Source organism: Carassius gibelio, chromosome A7, assembly GCF_023724105.1.
Source record: "Carassius gibelio isolate Cgi1373 ecotype wild population from Czech Republic chromosome A7, carGib1.2-hapl.c, whole genome shotgun sequence".
NCBI lineage: Eukaryota > Metazoa > Chordata > Actinopteri > Cypriniformes > Cyprinidae > Carassius > Carassius gibelio.
In genome coordinates, this window is record NC_068377.1 from 12,023,475 (window position 1) to 12,041,262 (window position 17,788).

At 36.2% G+C, this 17,788-nt stretch overlaps 1 protein-coding gene across 1 annotated transcript; it reads right to left on the bottom strand.

The window, feature by feature from the left end:
- Window positions 1-7,752: 7,752 nt before the first annotated feature.
- Window positions 7,753-11,670, bottom strand: LOC128017730 (ras-like protein family member 11A-like). The gene is made up of 4 exons (XM_052603191.1): window positions 11,193-11,670; window positions 10,831-10,887; window positions 10,594-10,676; window positions 7,753-9,187 (listed from the first exon to the last, which is right to left on the bottom strand). The coding sequence occupies exons 1-4, from the start codon at window positions 11,341-11,343 to the stop codon at window positions 8,717-8,719; spliced, it is 762 nt and encodes a 253-aa protein (XP_052459151.1). The 5' UTR covers window positions 11,344-11,670; the 3' UTR covers window positions 7,753-8,716.
- Between the last annotated feature and the right edge of the window lie 6,118 nt (window positions 11,671-17,788).

Consider the following 17,788-nt stretch of genomic DNA (forward strand, 5'->3'; position numbering starts at 1 on the left):
TTTTTTAAAAAGTACGGACTCAAAAGTGACGTAAATAAGCAAGTCGTGATGACAATGATTAATAATAGCTCGTGTGAAAGGATGACCTCTGGGGACAAACTGGAGAAGTTGCAGGTCTAGATGAGGTATTTTATATACTCAAAATTCAAGTTATTTTGATTCTTGACTATTTATAGATCTACATGCCTTCCACAATAGGAAATACAATTCGTGTAACTATTTATACTATAGAGGGAATGGAAACTTTCTCAACCGTTCCAGACTTAGATTGTAGTTGTGATGTGGCTTCTGTAATACTTTGATGCCATATGTAGTCTAGAAGGAAAACAAATGGAGTTTGGTACACGGACTGACTTGCTATTAATCTTTTATGATATTTTCTTTTTTATGTGTGTGTTTATATAAATGTGGATAAACACACATGTAAAGTATTATATTTTTATATGTGAAATTAAAGAATATGTGTATAAAATGTATTTGTATATATCTGTGTCTGTAAAGTTGCACAGTAGCTGGGCTACTGAAGACAAAATACTTTTAAAGATCACAATTACAAGTGTGATTATAAATGTAGGTGAGGTGGGTTTTTATTAAAAAGTCGATAAGGTCTGTAAAGCAAAGAAGCAACTGTATCAAGACAAACAACAGATTTATTAACATTCCAAATAAAAAAAGTGAAATGAAAGTGAGGTGATGTGAGGCCAAGTATGGTGTCCCATTTGTGCTCTGCATTTAACCATCCAAGTGCACACAAAGAGCAGTGATTAGTGTTTCTTATTAGCTGGTAAGCCACTGCATCACAGAACATTTGCTAAATACAGTAATAGAAAAAATGAGTGAAAAACTTAACTGGCACATTTCTGACCAAGTCTCTACAAACTCAAAAAAAGTTTGAAGACTGCTGAGCTGATATTTGGAGACTATTATTATTCAAAGCCAACATGCTGTGAAGCATAACCTATAACCTATTAAATTGGTCTGCATCCACATGGTTCAAGTTTGAATTATACAGCTGTCAGACATGGTGGGCAATCCATATACGGACAGCCATCTCATGGGAGCCATTAGGTCTGATGACCGCTCTGTCTTGTATATACAAGAATATGAGGCCATTTTATTTGAGCAGTTTTAATTATGGTGTTTTTTTTTTGTTGTTGTTGTTTTTTTTTTTTTTTGTAATAATGCCTCTTTGTAAATCAGTGCAAAATCTGAAAGAGCTTTTCAACTCTTTTATCCCTGAAAGAGCTGGACCATCAAGGGAATGGCAAACCTTAAATGTAAAAGGACAAACAGTTACATGGTGAACACAATGATTTCAGAGACTAAACCACAAATTACTAGGGTGAATCTCAAAGAGTACTTCAGCTGCACATGTACACAGATCATTAATTATTCCCTTGATGTTGTTTCCAAAACTGAACAAATATGAAAACAGATGTGAACATACATGCCAGTATTCAAACTGCAATTAATCAATAGATGTTATTTGAAGTGTTAATACCGCAGTCAGTCTTGACAGAGGTTCCACTGACAGGAACTAACAGGTCTCAAACCTCATTGACGTCTGTCACTCTAAAAGGATCTCTGTCTTTTTTTATTCTCAGTAACAGCTCTCTACTTCTTTCTCTCCATCTAGCTTCCTGCCTCACTGCCTTTTTTACCTTTCTCTTTCTGTTTTTCTCTCTCTTTCCACCCTCAGTTCTCCTTTGGAAATGGTCTTGGTCTTGCTTCCTGTGGCTGTGATAACGTAATGAGCTCAGATTGGGGAAAAAAATGTCTCTCACCATTTCACGTCACAGCTGTTTCTGATCTAATAACAATAATAACAATAATATTTCAAACTTCCTTTACCAGCTTTACTAGAGTGCCTGACATCTTGCCAAATTTAAAAATGCTGGCTAATGCTAAACGTAAATACAGTAAGACTGTTTTTCACACCAGCCCTAATAATGTTCGACTCCGCCAGTCGGAGATCACTAAAAATAACATTAAAGAGGTCTGTGAACTTGCAAGCACAATGTCAGACACTGTAATATGCTCTGGTCCCCTCCCTGCTATTGTGGTGATGAGATACATAGCAGATTGCCATCACTCAGTGGCTGGATGTCTAAATCATGCCCGCAGAATAACATACAGGTAGGTTTCATAGACAGTTGGACAAGCTTTTGGGGCAGACCTGACCAGTTGAAAAGATATGGTCTTCATCCCATCTTCATCTTCATCATGGTCTTAGAGTTTGTACTTGTACTAACTGGGGCCCAGGTCAGGATGCAGACAGACTGGCTAAACTGACTGTCTGCTAGTCGCCTCACATCACAGAAGTCAATGTAAAGTCACAGACGTTAATTCTCAGCACATAGAGACTCTTTCACTTAGATAACCAATTTAAGAGTAACAATTAAATTGAGGTTCAACAGATAAAAAACAGTTGCAATACGGAAAAACAAATGATAAACAAAATGAATATCAGGTCCCTTTTACAAAAGCACTTTTTGTACATGATATGATCACTTGATCATAACCTAGATGTGCTCTGTATGACAGAAACCTGGCTAAAACCTGCTGATTACATTATTTTAAATGAGTCTACCCCCCAAGATTACTGTTATAAACATGAGCCACATCCAAAAGGTAAAGGGGGAGGTGTTGTTTTAATTTATAACAATGTTTTCAGTATTTCTTAGAGGGTGGGCTTAAAGTATAACACGTTTGAAGTAATGGTGCTTTATAATTATCCAAAAAAACAAGTGTTAAGGGCACCTTACAGACTTTATTAAAGGGTTTGCTGATTTTATATCTGAACTATGGACTCTCTTTTCTAGCATTTTAAATACAGTTGCTCCTTTACGCTTAAGGAAGGAAAACAGTCTGACAATGTGGTATAATGAGCATACTCGCACCCTAAAGAGAGCAGCCCGGAAAATGGAGCGCAGCTGGGGGGAAACAAAACTAGAGGTATTTTGTATTGGTTGGCAGGAAAGTAACCTATCCTACATAAAAGCATTAAAAAACTGTTAGATCTGATTACTTTTAGTCTCTTTTAGAAGAAAACAAACATAACCCCAGGTATTTATTCAATATAGTGGCTAAATTAATGAAAAATAAAGCCTCAACAAGTGTTGACATTTCCCAACATCACAGCTGTAATGACTTTAGGAACTATTCTAACCATGCAGCCGTCAGCTACAGTATCGCGTCAGACAGTGCACTATAGATCCCCTAAGGAACAGTTCCACTCATTCTCTACTATAGGAGAGGAAGAATTGTTAACTTGTTAAATCATCTAAACCAACAACATGTATGTGAGACCCTATTCCATCTAAGCTCCTAAAAGAGGTGCTTCCAGAGGTCATTGATCCTCTTCTGACTATATTATTTCCTCATTTTCATTAGGATATGTCCCCAAAACCTTCTAACTGGCTGTCATTAATCATCTCATCAAAAAAAAAAACTTTACCCCAAAGAACTAGTTAATTACAGACTGATCTTGAATCTCCCTTTTCTGTCCAAGATACGGGAAAAGGTAGTATCCTCACAATTATATTCTTTCTTAGAGAAAAATTGTATCTGTGAAGATTTCCAGTCAGGATTTAGACCGTATCATAGTACTGAGACTGCTCTCCTTAGAGTTTAAAATGACCTGCTCTCATCATCTGATTGTGGTTGTATCTCTCAATTAGTGCTATTGGTTCTTAGTGCTGTGTTTGACACTATTGACAACAACATTCTTTTGCATAGACTAGAAAACTTTTTTGGCATTAATGGAAATGCATTAGCATGGTTTAAATTGTACTTATGACCACCTTCAATTTGTAGCTGTGAATTAAGAGGTATCATATCGATCGCAAGTTCAGTATGGAGTACCTCAAGGCTCAGTACTAGGGCTGTTACTCTTCACGCTTTACATTTTACCCTTGGGAGATACAGTATCATCGGGAAACACAGTGTTAGCTTTCACTGTTATGCTGAAGATACTCAGCTCTATATTTCTTTGTACATACAAACATACCATTTTGAAAAACTAATGGAATGCATAGTCAATATAAAAAAACTGGATGATTGTGTTAGGACCTAAAAACTCTGCATGTAATAACCTAAAACACTGTCTAAGACTTGATGGGTGCTCTGTCAATTCTTCGTCATCAGTTAGGAACTTGTGTGCTATTTGATAGCAATCTTTTCTAGAAAGCCACATTCCTAGAATTTGTAAAACTGCATTCTTCCATCTAAACTAAATCCTGCTGTCAATGTCAAATGTAGAAATGTCATATTATTGTAATGTTTTATTGGGTGGTTGTTCTTAATGCTTAATAAAAAAAACTTCAGCTAGTCCAAAATGTAGCAGTTAGAGTTCTTATTAGAACCAGGAAGTATAACCATATTAGCCTGGTTCTGTCAACACTGCACTGGCACCCTATCAAACATCATATAGATTTTAAAATCTAGCTTATTAATCATAAAGCCCTGAATGGTTTAGCACCTCAGTATTTGAATGAGCCCTTGTTACATTATAGTCCTACATGTCTGCTGTGTTCTCAAATCTCGGGCAATTTGATAATACCTAGAATATCAAAATCAACTGCGGGCGGCAGATCCTTTTCCTATTTAGTGCCTAAACTCTGGAATAACATACCTTACATTGTTCGGGAGGCAGACACACTCTTGCAGTTTAAATCTAGATTTAACCTGGCTTACACATAACACACTAATACACTTTTAATATCCAAATCTGTTAAAGGATTTTTAGGCTGCATTAATTAGATAAACCGGAACCGAGAACACTTCCCATAACACCCGGTGTACTTGCTACATTGTTAGAAGAATGGCATCTATGCTAATATTAGTCTGTTTCTCTCTTATTCCAAGGTCACCATAGCCACCAGATCCAGTCTGTATCCAGATCAGATGGTCACCGCAATCACTCGGATCCAGTACGTATCCAGCCCCAAGATGGTGGATCAGCACCTAGAAAGGACTTCTACAACCCTGAAAGACAGCGGAGACCAGGACAACTAGAGCCCCAGATACAGATCCCCTGTAAAGACCTTGTCTCAGAGGAGCACCAGGACAAGACCACAGGAAACAGATGATTCTTCTGCACAATCTGACTTTGCTGCAGCCTGGAACTGAACTGCTAGTTTCGTCTGGTCAGAGAAGAACTGGTCCCCCGACTGAGCCTGGTCTCTCCCAAGGTTTTTTCTCCATTCTGTCACCAATGGAGTTTTAGTTCCTTGCTGCTTTCACCTCTGGCTTGCTTAGTGGGGGACACTTAATTTACAGCGATATTGTTGACTTGATTGCAAATAAATGCACATACACTATTTAAACTGAACTGACTGAGTGATGACATAACTGAATTCAATGATGAACTGCCTTTAACTGTCATTTTGCATTATTGACACACTGTTTTTTTTTTATTAATGTTGTTCAGTTGCTTTGACACAACTTGTTTTGTTCACAGTGCTTAACACAGCCTCTTTCTCAGTTTTTGCAGGCCATAGCAGCAACCGGAATCCATTCATAATGGTAATGTCAGAGAGAAGGCTTATTAAATCTGTCTTACGCAAACTAAAGGAGATGTCCACTGATTCAGGCTTGTGGTCTAATCCATCACCAGAGCCCTCTGTTTTTGTAATTGTAGGCCTACTTAAATATTATGGTCAGGCCATGTAACATGCATTTAACTTGCCACAGGAGCTGTGTTCTACTCTGCCATCATTGAATCCATACTCTGCACTTCAGTAACTTTCTGGTTCAGCTCAGCTTCAAAATCTGACCTCAGATGACTATAGAGGGTAGTCCAGACTGCTGAGCGAATCATAGGTACCTGTACAACCCTGCTTTCTATTCAAGAACTGTACTTATCCAGAGTGAGCAAAAGGGCTGGCAAAATCACTCTGGACCCCTCACACCCAGCACACTCCCTCTTTGAACTGTTGCCATCTGGCCGACGCTAAAGAGAACTGGGCACCAGAATGACCAAACACAGGAAAAGTTTCTTCCCTCAGGCAATACATCTAATGAACACTTGATAATACACACATACTTAGTGTATACTTCAATTTTTTACACATTATATACCTGTACATACAAAACTGCCTGTTTGTAATATACCTACACATACAATTGTCAATTTGTATATTGTCATTCCTTACCTACTAATTTGTATTTTATATTCTTTTATTATGTGTCATTCCTTACCTAATCATTTTTATTTTTTATTCTTGTATTATTGTGTTTTTGTTCTGTTGCTGTCATTTTGTTGCACTGCGGAGCTTCTGTCATGAAAAACAAATTCCTTGTATGTGTAAATATACCTGTTAATAAAGCTCATTCTGATTCTGATTCAACTGTCATACAATGGTGTCTCTTACTAATTACTAAACAAATGATAAAATACATAGACATTAAATGTATTTAATTATATTTTTGCATATTTACCTGTATACTTGTTCCATAAAGACAAAACAAACAGTCTATTACAAGGAACAAAACAATCTCTGTTACTACAATCGATAAGTAAGGTGCATGATTGTGCAAAGTTGCGTCTGCAGAATGATACATGAGAAATGAACAAAATAATATAATAATAATAGCCATAACTTATCACTGAATGACGCGACTGGACTGAACAATCAAAATTGAGTTTTATAGAAAGTTGGGTAATAATTATGTACAAGAAGTTACCTTATGCTAAATGGTGTGCCTGGTGAAGAAATTGTTTTGAGGAACTGCCTACATCTGTTATGTTTATGAGGGTATTTTCTTTCCAGTCACAGTTTATGTCAGTATAATTATTTTACTGTTACTTAAACTAGTTGCATTTTACAGTGCAAATGTGAGACTTACACTACAATGCATATACTGAACGTTTAAGTTCTTTAAAAACCTTTCTTGTTTAGAAATACTGATGATATTGTAGAACATTTAGTTCTCAGAGATACCCAGATACATATGCACATTTATTCTGGTAATGGTTTAGTGGACTTGTAACACTGCCAATCAACCAACGAGTTCTCTTTTTCCAACAATCTGAGAATAATAGAATAAGATTTCAGTTTAAATGAAATGGAGATTTTGACATAAGAAAGTATTTGTTGATTTATGTAAAACAAGAGGGAGACAAAGAGAGAGAGAGTGTCATGATTCTGCCCTCGTGTCCTTGATTTTTCTTAGTCTTGAGGCAGGATCATGACAGACCCATGTTTTGTGTACAAGCGCATGGCCTTGTCTTTGGGCCATGTGCTTGTGTTGTCTCGTTCCCTTGCCCCGCCCCCCTTGTTAACCTAGTCGTGTCTTGATTGTCCTATCTGTAACACCTGTCGTGTCTTGATTAGTACCCCTATTTAGATCTCCTAGTGTGCTCTGTCTTGCGTCGGTTCATTGTCATTGTGATTGTACCTCAACTGTGTTCTACAATTGTGATTGTGTGTGAGATTGTACCTGTACCTCTGTGATTTGTGTTCCTCACCTGTGTTTGAGATATTGTATCCTGTATAACCGTGAGTGTTATTTGTAGTTAGTGTTCTCCTGTTTTGAGTCTTTGTTTATCTAGATTAATCAGTCCTGTTTTGTTATTGTTGTATCTGCCCTAGTCCTGTTTTCCCCCTCGTGGGTTTTTGTTTTTCCCCTTTTTGTAAATAAACCCCTTGTTTTGAGAATCCCTGTCTGCACCTGAGTTCCTCCCTTACCAATACCTGACAGAGAGAGCCTGAAGGCTTGTTGAGAAAGAAATCAAATCACCACAGCATATAGCGTTTATTTTACCATTGCTTTACTTTGTCATTATATAAGAAAATGGACATGCTGTCACTTTCTGTGGTCAGAAAATTCAAGGTTAGTCACATTTTGAATCTGCTTTTCTTTAGGCCATTGGATGAAGAGAAGAAAATGGTATATCAGAGGTGAAAGGTTAGAGGTCATAATGACTCTAACTGGACGCATGATTAATAGTTTAGTCCAGAAATCAACAGACCTGCTTCAGAGGAATGCCATTTCATCTGTACTGCAAGATAAACAAACGTCCATTTGAGTGGGCGAATGGGACATCTGGAAGAAACAAGCAAAGGAGACCCTCTACTAATCGCCATACTTCACTCATATACTTGAAACAGTGTAAGTAGGTCAAAGGTCACGGGAACTACCAGTCAAAAATCTCTTTCTCCCAACATAGCTGGATTATGTCTCTCGCTGTCTGGAAAAATTGAGATAATCCTACAATAGCATTTTGTAAAACTGCTCCAGTCACATGAGAATTTTAGGAATAGACTGCAAAAACATTATGTGTCCAGTAAATGGCCCTTCAGTATGTTTATTTTATTTTGCTACTTTCAATATACATAATAAATAGGAATATTTTTACCCTAGCTTGACATTAAAAGAGGAATTTAATTTATAATCGTCATTTATAAATAAAAGAAATTCATGATTAAACAAATTGAATTTGAGAAATGAATTATAATCCTGGAAAACCAAGAAACATTTGCATAATAGCAGCTAAAAATTGAAACAAAAACAGACTTTTTGGCCTTAAAACCATTAGAAGTTCAGTGCCTGGAGTCCCATGTTACAGTTCATCCAGAGTGCAGTGATCTCACTGCTCATCTTCTATGAGTTTCATTGTTTTGCCTCATGTTTCACAATCCCCTACGCAATAGCAATTTGTTAACACTTTCTGAATCCTATACAGTCACATGGGTCAATCATATCATCATCATCATAGTGCAGTCGCTGACTTGACCTTAGATGACAACACTTGCCGGAACCTTCTCTTCAACTCTTGCATGTTTGGGTTCTTTGTCCTGGCAAGGTGTAGTCCACCTTTTCTCTTCTCCCCATTTCCTCCTCCCAGCGCTCGGCTTACCTCCTGACATAAGAACAGAAAGGCAGCCTGGACGCTCTCATGGTTTTCCCTGGCCGAGGCCTCAAAGTAGGGCTCTCCCAGTTGATCAGCCAGCGCCTTACCCTCGTGATCCGGGACCTGCTGGGCACGCAGCAGGTCGCTCTTGTTTCCCACGATGATAACAGGGATGTTGCCGCTGGGATGGATTCGGCGCACATGTTGGTAGAGAGGCTGGATGGTACGGTAGCTGTTGAGGTCAGTGATGGAAAAGACGAGCACATAACCATCTGCCCAGTAAATAGAGCGGTTGATCTGCTCTTGACAGTAAAGACCCTCTGCATCATCCTGGAATGAGAAAACTGGTGTTTTAATTTTCAATTTTATATAACAATGTTTATGAAATTTCCTAGCAATTTCTGGGTGAAAATTGCTTCTACGTTAAATTTTGTAAGCAGGATGCTGATTTGGTAAACAACAAACATTTTATCATCAGTGTTGAAACCGTAGTTGCTGCTTCCCTTATGAAACAAAAAAATATTGCAATATATTGGAAAATATAATGTAATATATTAGGCATATATTCTTATATATATTTATTTTTTCCAATATATTGCAATATATTGAAAGTGGCAATCATTTGTATATTTTGTAATATATTATATAAATTATGTATCATCAATATATTATTAAATGTATTCAAATATATAAAATATTATAAAATAAAATAATATTTTAAGAAATATATTGGTAAATATATTTTCCTTTCGTAAGGGTTAATATTTTGTGGAACTGTGATAATTTATTTATTTTTCTTTTTTTAAGATTCTTTGACAAATAGAATAGCATTCAAAATGAATAGCATTTATTTGAATTATTTGAAATTGAAATTGATCACTTTTGATCAGCTGAGTGCGTCCTTGCTGAGTAAAAGTATTTATTTTTGAATAACAGTTTAAATTTTTAATTAGTCTTCAACGCTGATAATAATAACAAGAAATGTTTGAAATGTTTCTTGAGCCCCGAATCATTTCTGAGCACCAATGATTTCTGAAGGATGAGTAATAGCTTCCTAAAAGTTTAGCTCTGCCAACATAGGAATAATTAACATTTTAAAATATAGTAAAACTGTTTTTTTTTAAAATAATATTTCACAATATTATTGTATTTTTAACCAAATAAATGCAGCCTTGATGAGCATAAGAATCTTCTTTAAAAAAAAAATTATAATATTACAATGAAATGTTTGGACACCAGTAGTGTGTGTGTGTGTGTTGTGTGTGTGTGTAATTACATTATTTTGAACTGATCATTTTCTTGTAAATATTATAATATTATTATTTTATTATTTTAATGATTGCTGCAAATATAATACTGTATGTTAAATAGGTTTTTAACAATAATAGGGCTGATTACTAAGAAGTTAGTTCTAGCATAACAACTACAAAGTAAATTCTCAGTCATTATGACACCTATATATACACACTATGCTTGAGCTAGGATCAGACTGATTCAGTTGAAGAGAGCCCTTCAGTCCACATGAGTCAGACTAATGAGCTTATGCCTGAACACACCCTCTTTATCTCCCCTGCGCTGCATACTTTGTTTACTGGCCAAATGTTTGAACTAATATTCCCCACAGTTCATCAGAAGCTGGAATCCCACAGGCAATGACTGAGTGATCTAAATGACTGTGATAACACTACTTGATGGATGTTTAGCTGAAAGATGGAAGGCATGTGATTTGGAGGTACCTGCAGTGACACACACGGAGTGTCCTGCACTTGTAAAGAAACTTGCTCCCCATCCAAATGAATCTTCCTTGAATACAAGGCTCCTAGAAACGTTGAAGGAAAAAAAATCACTTAAAAATTATAAACGTTAAGTGTATTTTTTATAAGTATCATAAAATCTACTGATGATGAAAACATTTTTACAGTTCAGTTTTACAGTTTCATAATATAGTGGCATTGTTTCTTTATAACGTTTACCTGTGTTGGCTTCATAGTCTCCTATGAATCTCTTAGTGAGAAATCTTACAATCAGAGCTGAAAATTGAAACCAAAGGAAACTTTGTATCAGCATAAAGACAAGAGCAGTGTCACTCAAATGCTCGTGCACAACTTTGCAGTGTCCCAGTGTATGTCGCACCCTGGCGTTAAACTAGCTTAAATATCCCCAACATCATCATTTTTCAGGATTAGAAACATACTTTATTCAGACTTTAAACAGAATAAACTGTATAAACAACTGTATCACCAAAGTGCCGCATGGCAGAAAAATATAATGACATAAAGTAAAATTAGTTATATTAATTCTGCATATTAGAATCCACATTATTTGATATATTTACCTGTTTTTCCGACATTGCTTGCCCCAAGAACAACTATTTTGACGTTTTTGTTCGGCACGCAGTCTAGTGCAGGATACTCCGGTATAGGGACTAGCAGAAAGTTGCTAGAGCCACTGCTCATTGTTCTTGGCTGCTCGATAAGAAGACGCATTTAGAAAGCTGGACCTATTACTCGGCTGTCTAGAAATGAATGTCTTTTCCTCTGCTTTCTCGCGCCTTATGAGAGCCCGCTCCACACGTCAGGTGTCCTCCTCATAACGCAAGAAGCCTTCTGTTATCCACGCTTGCCAGACAGCGGTCATTCATAGTTTTAATAAATCCAGTGCAATCTAGTGCACCCTAAGCGCTTCCTCCACTTATGCACGACATCAATGTTAATTCTGCATACCGGGCCTCTAATGAAGTCACTAATGTAGTCTAGCAAAGTAGAACTGAACGGTGCACCACCCGCAGTTCCTGATCGCCAGATCTCTTTCCACAGACAGCAACTGCGCCTTCTGTTAAAAAAAAGAAGAGGCGAATGGGCGTGAATAAATTAGCGTGGCTCACTCAGACCCAAATTCGTTCAGGCTGAATGTGATATGTGTGTTAAATTAAGATTCATAAAAGTTCAAGTTTGACAGAATGTTTATGCACTGATAGTGCATTTATATATTAATAAGCGTGCAATAAAAGAATGAGCGTGTTGTTAAATTACTTTTCAGTTAATGTTAGCTATTTTAATGTTTTTCTTGAAGCACTGTCGTAAAGTGCCGATAATTAAAGAAAGCACAGCAGCTGTTTCCTCATCATGCAAATAAGCCTGAAATTTACTAGCATAAAGTTGGCTTGATGTTGGACGTTCCTTGTTTCCACATTTAGGTACCGTCTCTAAAGTTACACGCGATATACACTTTTCTAATGTCAATTCGGTTTACTGTGATGAGGTAAGAAGCGCTGTTTCCGGGACCAAGCCTCAACTCACTTCACTTGCAGCCGTTTATGAGCACTGTTTATTCATATTAATAATTTAAGCTAAACACTTTCAAACTTAAGGTATACACTATACAGTCTCCGTGCTCACAGTGTCCCAAACACAAATAATTTTTATATATATTTTTTTTAATATTTATATTTTCATTGTCTGGCTATCTGGGATTTCGGTATGGAGTAAAAGGTTAAGATTATAGCTTTTTCGCTAGTATTCTATTACATTGTGAGTTTATATTAGCACTTTCTGTTGTTTTCTCGTGGTCAGACTTAACAAGCGAATAGCATTTGAGGAGAATGACTTACAGTTATAAAAACAACTGTAAACTGTTCATCTAGGTGTCAACTATAATGCACACCTTTTACATGTTTGATATTTATTCAAATAAACTGTTAAATAATATCTACACTGTGAAAAACATCTCTAAAAAGTTACGGTAACTGTCTGGCAACAGTTTACTTACTTACTATAATTTTATATATATATATATATATATATATATATATATATATATATATATATATATATATATATATATATATATATTAGTGCTGTCAATCGATTAAAAAAAATTAACTAATTAATCGCACAATTTTTTTAAATTAATCGCGATTAATCGCAATTAAAAGACTGAAACTTTTTGGATATGTAAATGTAAAATGTATATAATTAATGTAAACTCAAGACAAAGAAACTATTTAAATTCAAAATATGATTGTTTATTGGAATTTTTGTTTAACTTGTAACACAGATTTTCTCATGTAAACAACATACCTGCAATAAACCATCAATATCCTCCAAATTAACTGTTGGCTTGAAAGCCATATTTATTACAGAAATAAAAACACAGGCATGTAAGTACCATTTGAATTTCAAAACAATCAATGCCAATAAAAAACAAAAATGATTTCCATGTTGAATTCTAAGTGGACTGCAAAAAAATTCCAAAGTATAGTCATTGCCAGTGCTTTAAGTGGGCCGTACACACCAGTACTCAGTACCGCCACTTCCAAATATAGCTCTTGAGCGTACCGCCACCTCTCCGTGCGCCCAGAACGTGCTTGTAGCGTACCGGTACGCTCATTTGGACATCTGTTTTAATAGAGGTTTTAATCTTTTACCTGCACTGCCGATTTTCAGAGCGCCCTTCACAATGCAAGCTTCCTAATTCATCCCACCCAGAGCAGAAACTACATTACCCATTCACCCTTATGTTATACAAGTGAATAGCGTATGTGTCGCTTTTCCCACTGTTACGTGTCAACAACTCAACGTGGCCGGAGAAGGTGTGTGAAACTCGTTGTGAGTTATACTAAAGCAAAATATTGAGTATTTATTGTCTGATAAACATTAAAAACTGTCTGCGGAGGTTGAGTCGTCCTGCAGCCCCCGCTGGCTGCTCATTGGCTGCAGCATCTTTTTTCTAAGTTCTAAAAAAATACCGTAGACGGCAAGGCACAAATTTAGATATTCATTTATCTAATTAATCTATAGCCTATGCACAAAGACAATATGATCTTTTTGTCCCCTTTTTGTTTCAAAGCTTGATGAAGAGAGAGAGCGCAAGTTACTGCAGCTGCGAGGAGGACAGTGATGCACGTGCACAGGAGTGATTGACAGTTCGCGGCACTGTGTACAAAAAATACTCCGCTACACAATTATTTCGTTATTTTCGTTTAAGCTTATTAACGTTAGCGTTACAGAAAGGTCTGATTTACGCACTGTTACAGTCATTGTTTTTTTTTTTTTTTTTAAACAATGACATTTGAGTTCATGATTTTAATGTTGCTGTTTCTTGTGGCAGACTAAATGAAGAGTAATGTTTCTTGTGGCAGACTGAAGAGTAATCCGGCAGAGTTTTATACTGAAACTTTCCGTCTAAAAGTCCTTCCTTGGTCTTATCCATATTTCTTTGCACGTTGAACACACATGGCCACAACTGGAAATAAAAAAACTGCAACCGAGTTAATTGCGTTATTTTTTTTTAGCGCGTTAAATATTTCAAATTAATCGAATGCGTTAACGCGCTAATTTTGACAGCACTAATATATATATATATATATATATATATATATATATATATATATATATATATATATATATATATGAAACGACACACCGTTCTAAGCTTAGAGCTTCTGAAAGGGTGCGGCGCAAATCCAAAAATACTACTGATCTTATTGTGTATCAGTCACTCCTATCTTCTTTCTCTGCTAATGTCTCCTCTGCTAAAAGGACATACTACCATAACAAAATTAACAATTCATCTAACTCTTGCATGCTTTTTAAAACATTTTCCTCACTTCTTTGTCCTCCTCCTCCTCCTCCTGCTTCATCTCTAACTTTCGACTTTGCAATGTTTTTCATTAATAAAATTAAACACATTAGTGCACAATTTTCCACACCACAATCAGTCAAGCTCATATCACCAGCAAACTTACACTCATTTACATCCTTCTCTTCACTCTCTGAGGCAGAAGTGTCAAAACTCATCCTTTCTAATCACCCTACAACTTGCCCGCTTGATCCAATTCCATCTCATCTCCTTCAAGCCATTTCTCCTGAAGTTGTACCTGCACTCACTCACATCATCAACACTTCCCTCCACACTGGTGTTTTTCCCTCATCATTTAGACAGGCACGTATAACTCCACTACTTAAGAAACCCAACCTCAACCCATCTCTTTTAGAGAACTACAGACCAGTTTCCTTTCTTCCTTTTATTGCAAAAACACTTGAACGAGCTGTGTTCAAACAAGTCTCTACATTTCTCACACAGAACAACCTCCTTGACAGCAACCAATCTGGCTTCAGAAGTGGACATTCAACTGAGACTGCCTTGCTCTCAGTTGTTGAAGCCCTAAGACTGGCAAGAGCGGAATCCAAATCTTCAGTACTTATCCTGCTTGATCTGTCCGCTGCTTTTGACACGGTTAACCACCAGATCCTCCTATCAACGCTACTGGCGAAAGGCATCTCAGGAACAACACTTCAATGGTTTGAGTCTTACCTATCAGATAGGTCCTTCAAAGTATCTTGGAGAGGTGAGGTGTCCAAGTCTCAGCATCTAACTACTGGGGTGCCTCAGGGCTCAGTTCTTGGACCACTTCTCTTCTCTGTCTACATGGCATCATTAGGTTCTGTCATTCAGAAACATGGCTTTTCATACCACTGCCATGCTGATGACACTCAACTCTACCTCTCATTCCATCCTGATGATCCGACGGTAGCTATTCGCATCTCAGCTTGTCTAACTGACATTTCTTCCTGGATGATGGACCATCACCTTCAACTCAACCTTGCCAAGACAGAACTGCTTGTGATTCCAGCAAACCCATCGTTCCATCACAATTTCACCATCAAGTTAGGCACATCAACCATAACTCCTTCAAAAACAGCTAGAAGCCTTGGAGTTATGATTGATGATCAGCTGACTTTCTCAGACCACATTGCTAAAACTGTCCGATCCTGCAGATTTGCTTTATTCAACATCAAGAAGATCAAGCCCTTTCTTTCGGAACATGCTGCACAACTCCTTGTTCAAGCTCTTGTTCTGTCCAGGCTGGACTATTGCAATGCCCTCTTGGCAGGTCTTCCAGGCCAATTCTACCAAACCTTTACAATTAATTCAGAACGCGGCAGCAAGATACATTTTTAATAAGCCAAAAAGAATACACGTCACACCTCTGTTTATCAATTTGCACTGGCTTCCAATAGCTGCTCGCATAAAATTCAAGGCATTGATGTTTGCCTACAAAACTACCACTGGCTCTGCACCCATTTACCTAAATTCGTTACTTCAGACATATGTGCCCTCTAGAAGCTTGCGTTCTGCAAGTGAACGTCGCTTGATTGTGCCATCCCAAAGAAGCACAAAGTCACTTTTACGGACTTTTAAATTAAATGTTCCCTTCTGGTGGAATGAGCTCCCCAACTCAATCCGAACAGCTGAGCCATCTTCAAGAATCGGCTTAAAACCTATTTCTTCCATCTTTATTTGACCCTCTAACTTTAACACTCACTATTCTAATTCTATTCTTTAAAAAATCTAACTACCTTTCTAATCTTTTTGTATTCTATTTTCTTTTCATTTATTATGCAATTGTATATGTATGTGTGTGTGTGTGTGTGTAAAGACCTCTAACTAGCTTGCTCTTTTCTTTTATTTTTTATTCTATCTGTTTTCTTTTTATTTATTTTATTAGTTAAAATCCCATGCTACGTGTACTGTGTTAACCTAACTGAGTCTTGTTATAGCACTTATATATCATTGCTCTTTTTGTTGTTTTTGATTGCTTCCACTGTCTTCATCTGTAAGTCGCTTTGGATAAAAGCGTCTGCTAAATGAATAAATGTAAATTTAAATGTAAATGTATATATATATATATATATATATATATATATATATATACTATAATTTTGTTTTATATCGTAATTATATTGTAATGTAATGAAAAATAATAACAGTTTAATATTATTTAAATGTAAACTATTTTATTATTGTATTCATTATTGTATTCATCTTTTCTTCAGAAATGCATTGTAAAACATTTGAATATTTAGTAAAACTACTTTGTGCCTCATTCATTCATATATGTAAAAATTGTCAAATTAATGTATTTCAGAAGTTCCATTAAACAACTATGAAAAAATAACAATGACAACTGATATACTTCTTAATTTTTATTGTTCAATATTTATCTTTTTAATAATATTTTCATATTTTCACAGAACCACCCCCAATCCCTAGACCACCACCAATGCATTAGCTTTTACATAAAATAACTATTATATATTATTTATACAGGAATTTATAGTTATTTACATAGGCAGCACTTCAAATCAATCTTTCGAGCCCTGTTGAACTGGCTGTCTGTCACTGGAATATATATATACTTAGATGGTATATATAGATGTCACCTAGATGAACACTTTAAAGTTTGTTTTTATGACTGTAAATCATTCTACTTTTTTAACAAATGATTTACAGCTTATTTTAATATATATTTAAAAAGTATGAGGTGTGCATTATAATTGACTCCTAAATGAACACAGTAAAGTTGATTTTATGACTGTAAGTCATTCTCCTCAAATGCTATTGACGTTAGAAAAGTGTATCGCATGTAACTTCTGAGACGGTCCCTAAATTTGCGAATATCGAACAATCAACGTTAAGAAATTTTTATGCCAGTCTAAATCATTTACACTAAGAACAACAACGACGTAGTAGCCTACTTAGTTTTAGAAATCTTTCTGATTATATTAGAAAATTTAGTTTTTACTTCATATATATGAAGTAAAAATAAAAATAAAAAACATTCTTCCAAATAGCCGTGCACAAGAGTTCATCCTTCGTCCGGAGTGTACACATGACTCTGTGGTCCTTAGAGGATAAGTCGAGAAACCAGAAAAGGAGAAGGGCGGGCGTATACGAATGTTACTATGCAGAATACTTGGTTCATGAATATTGAACAGGCTCAGTGATAGGAAGGTTACCAAGCTACGTCAGTATTACCCTAATTAATATTTATAGGGTAAGCCTTCGCCATAAAATATGAAAACATCAAAACTTACTCGCAATTCTAATACCATAGACATTACACTGAAAAGAAACATAGAGTATATA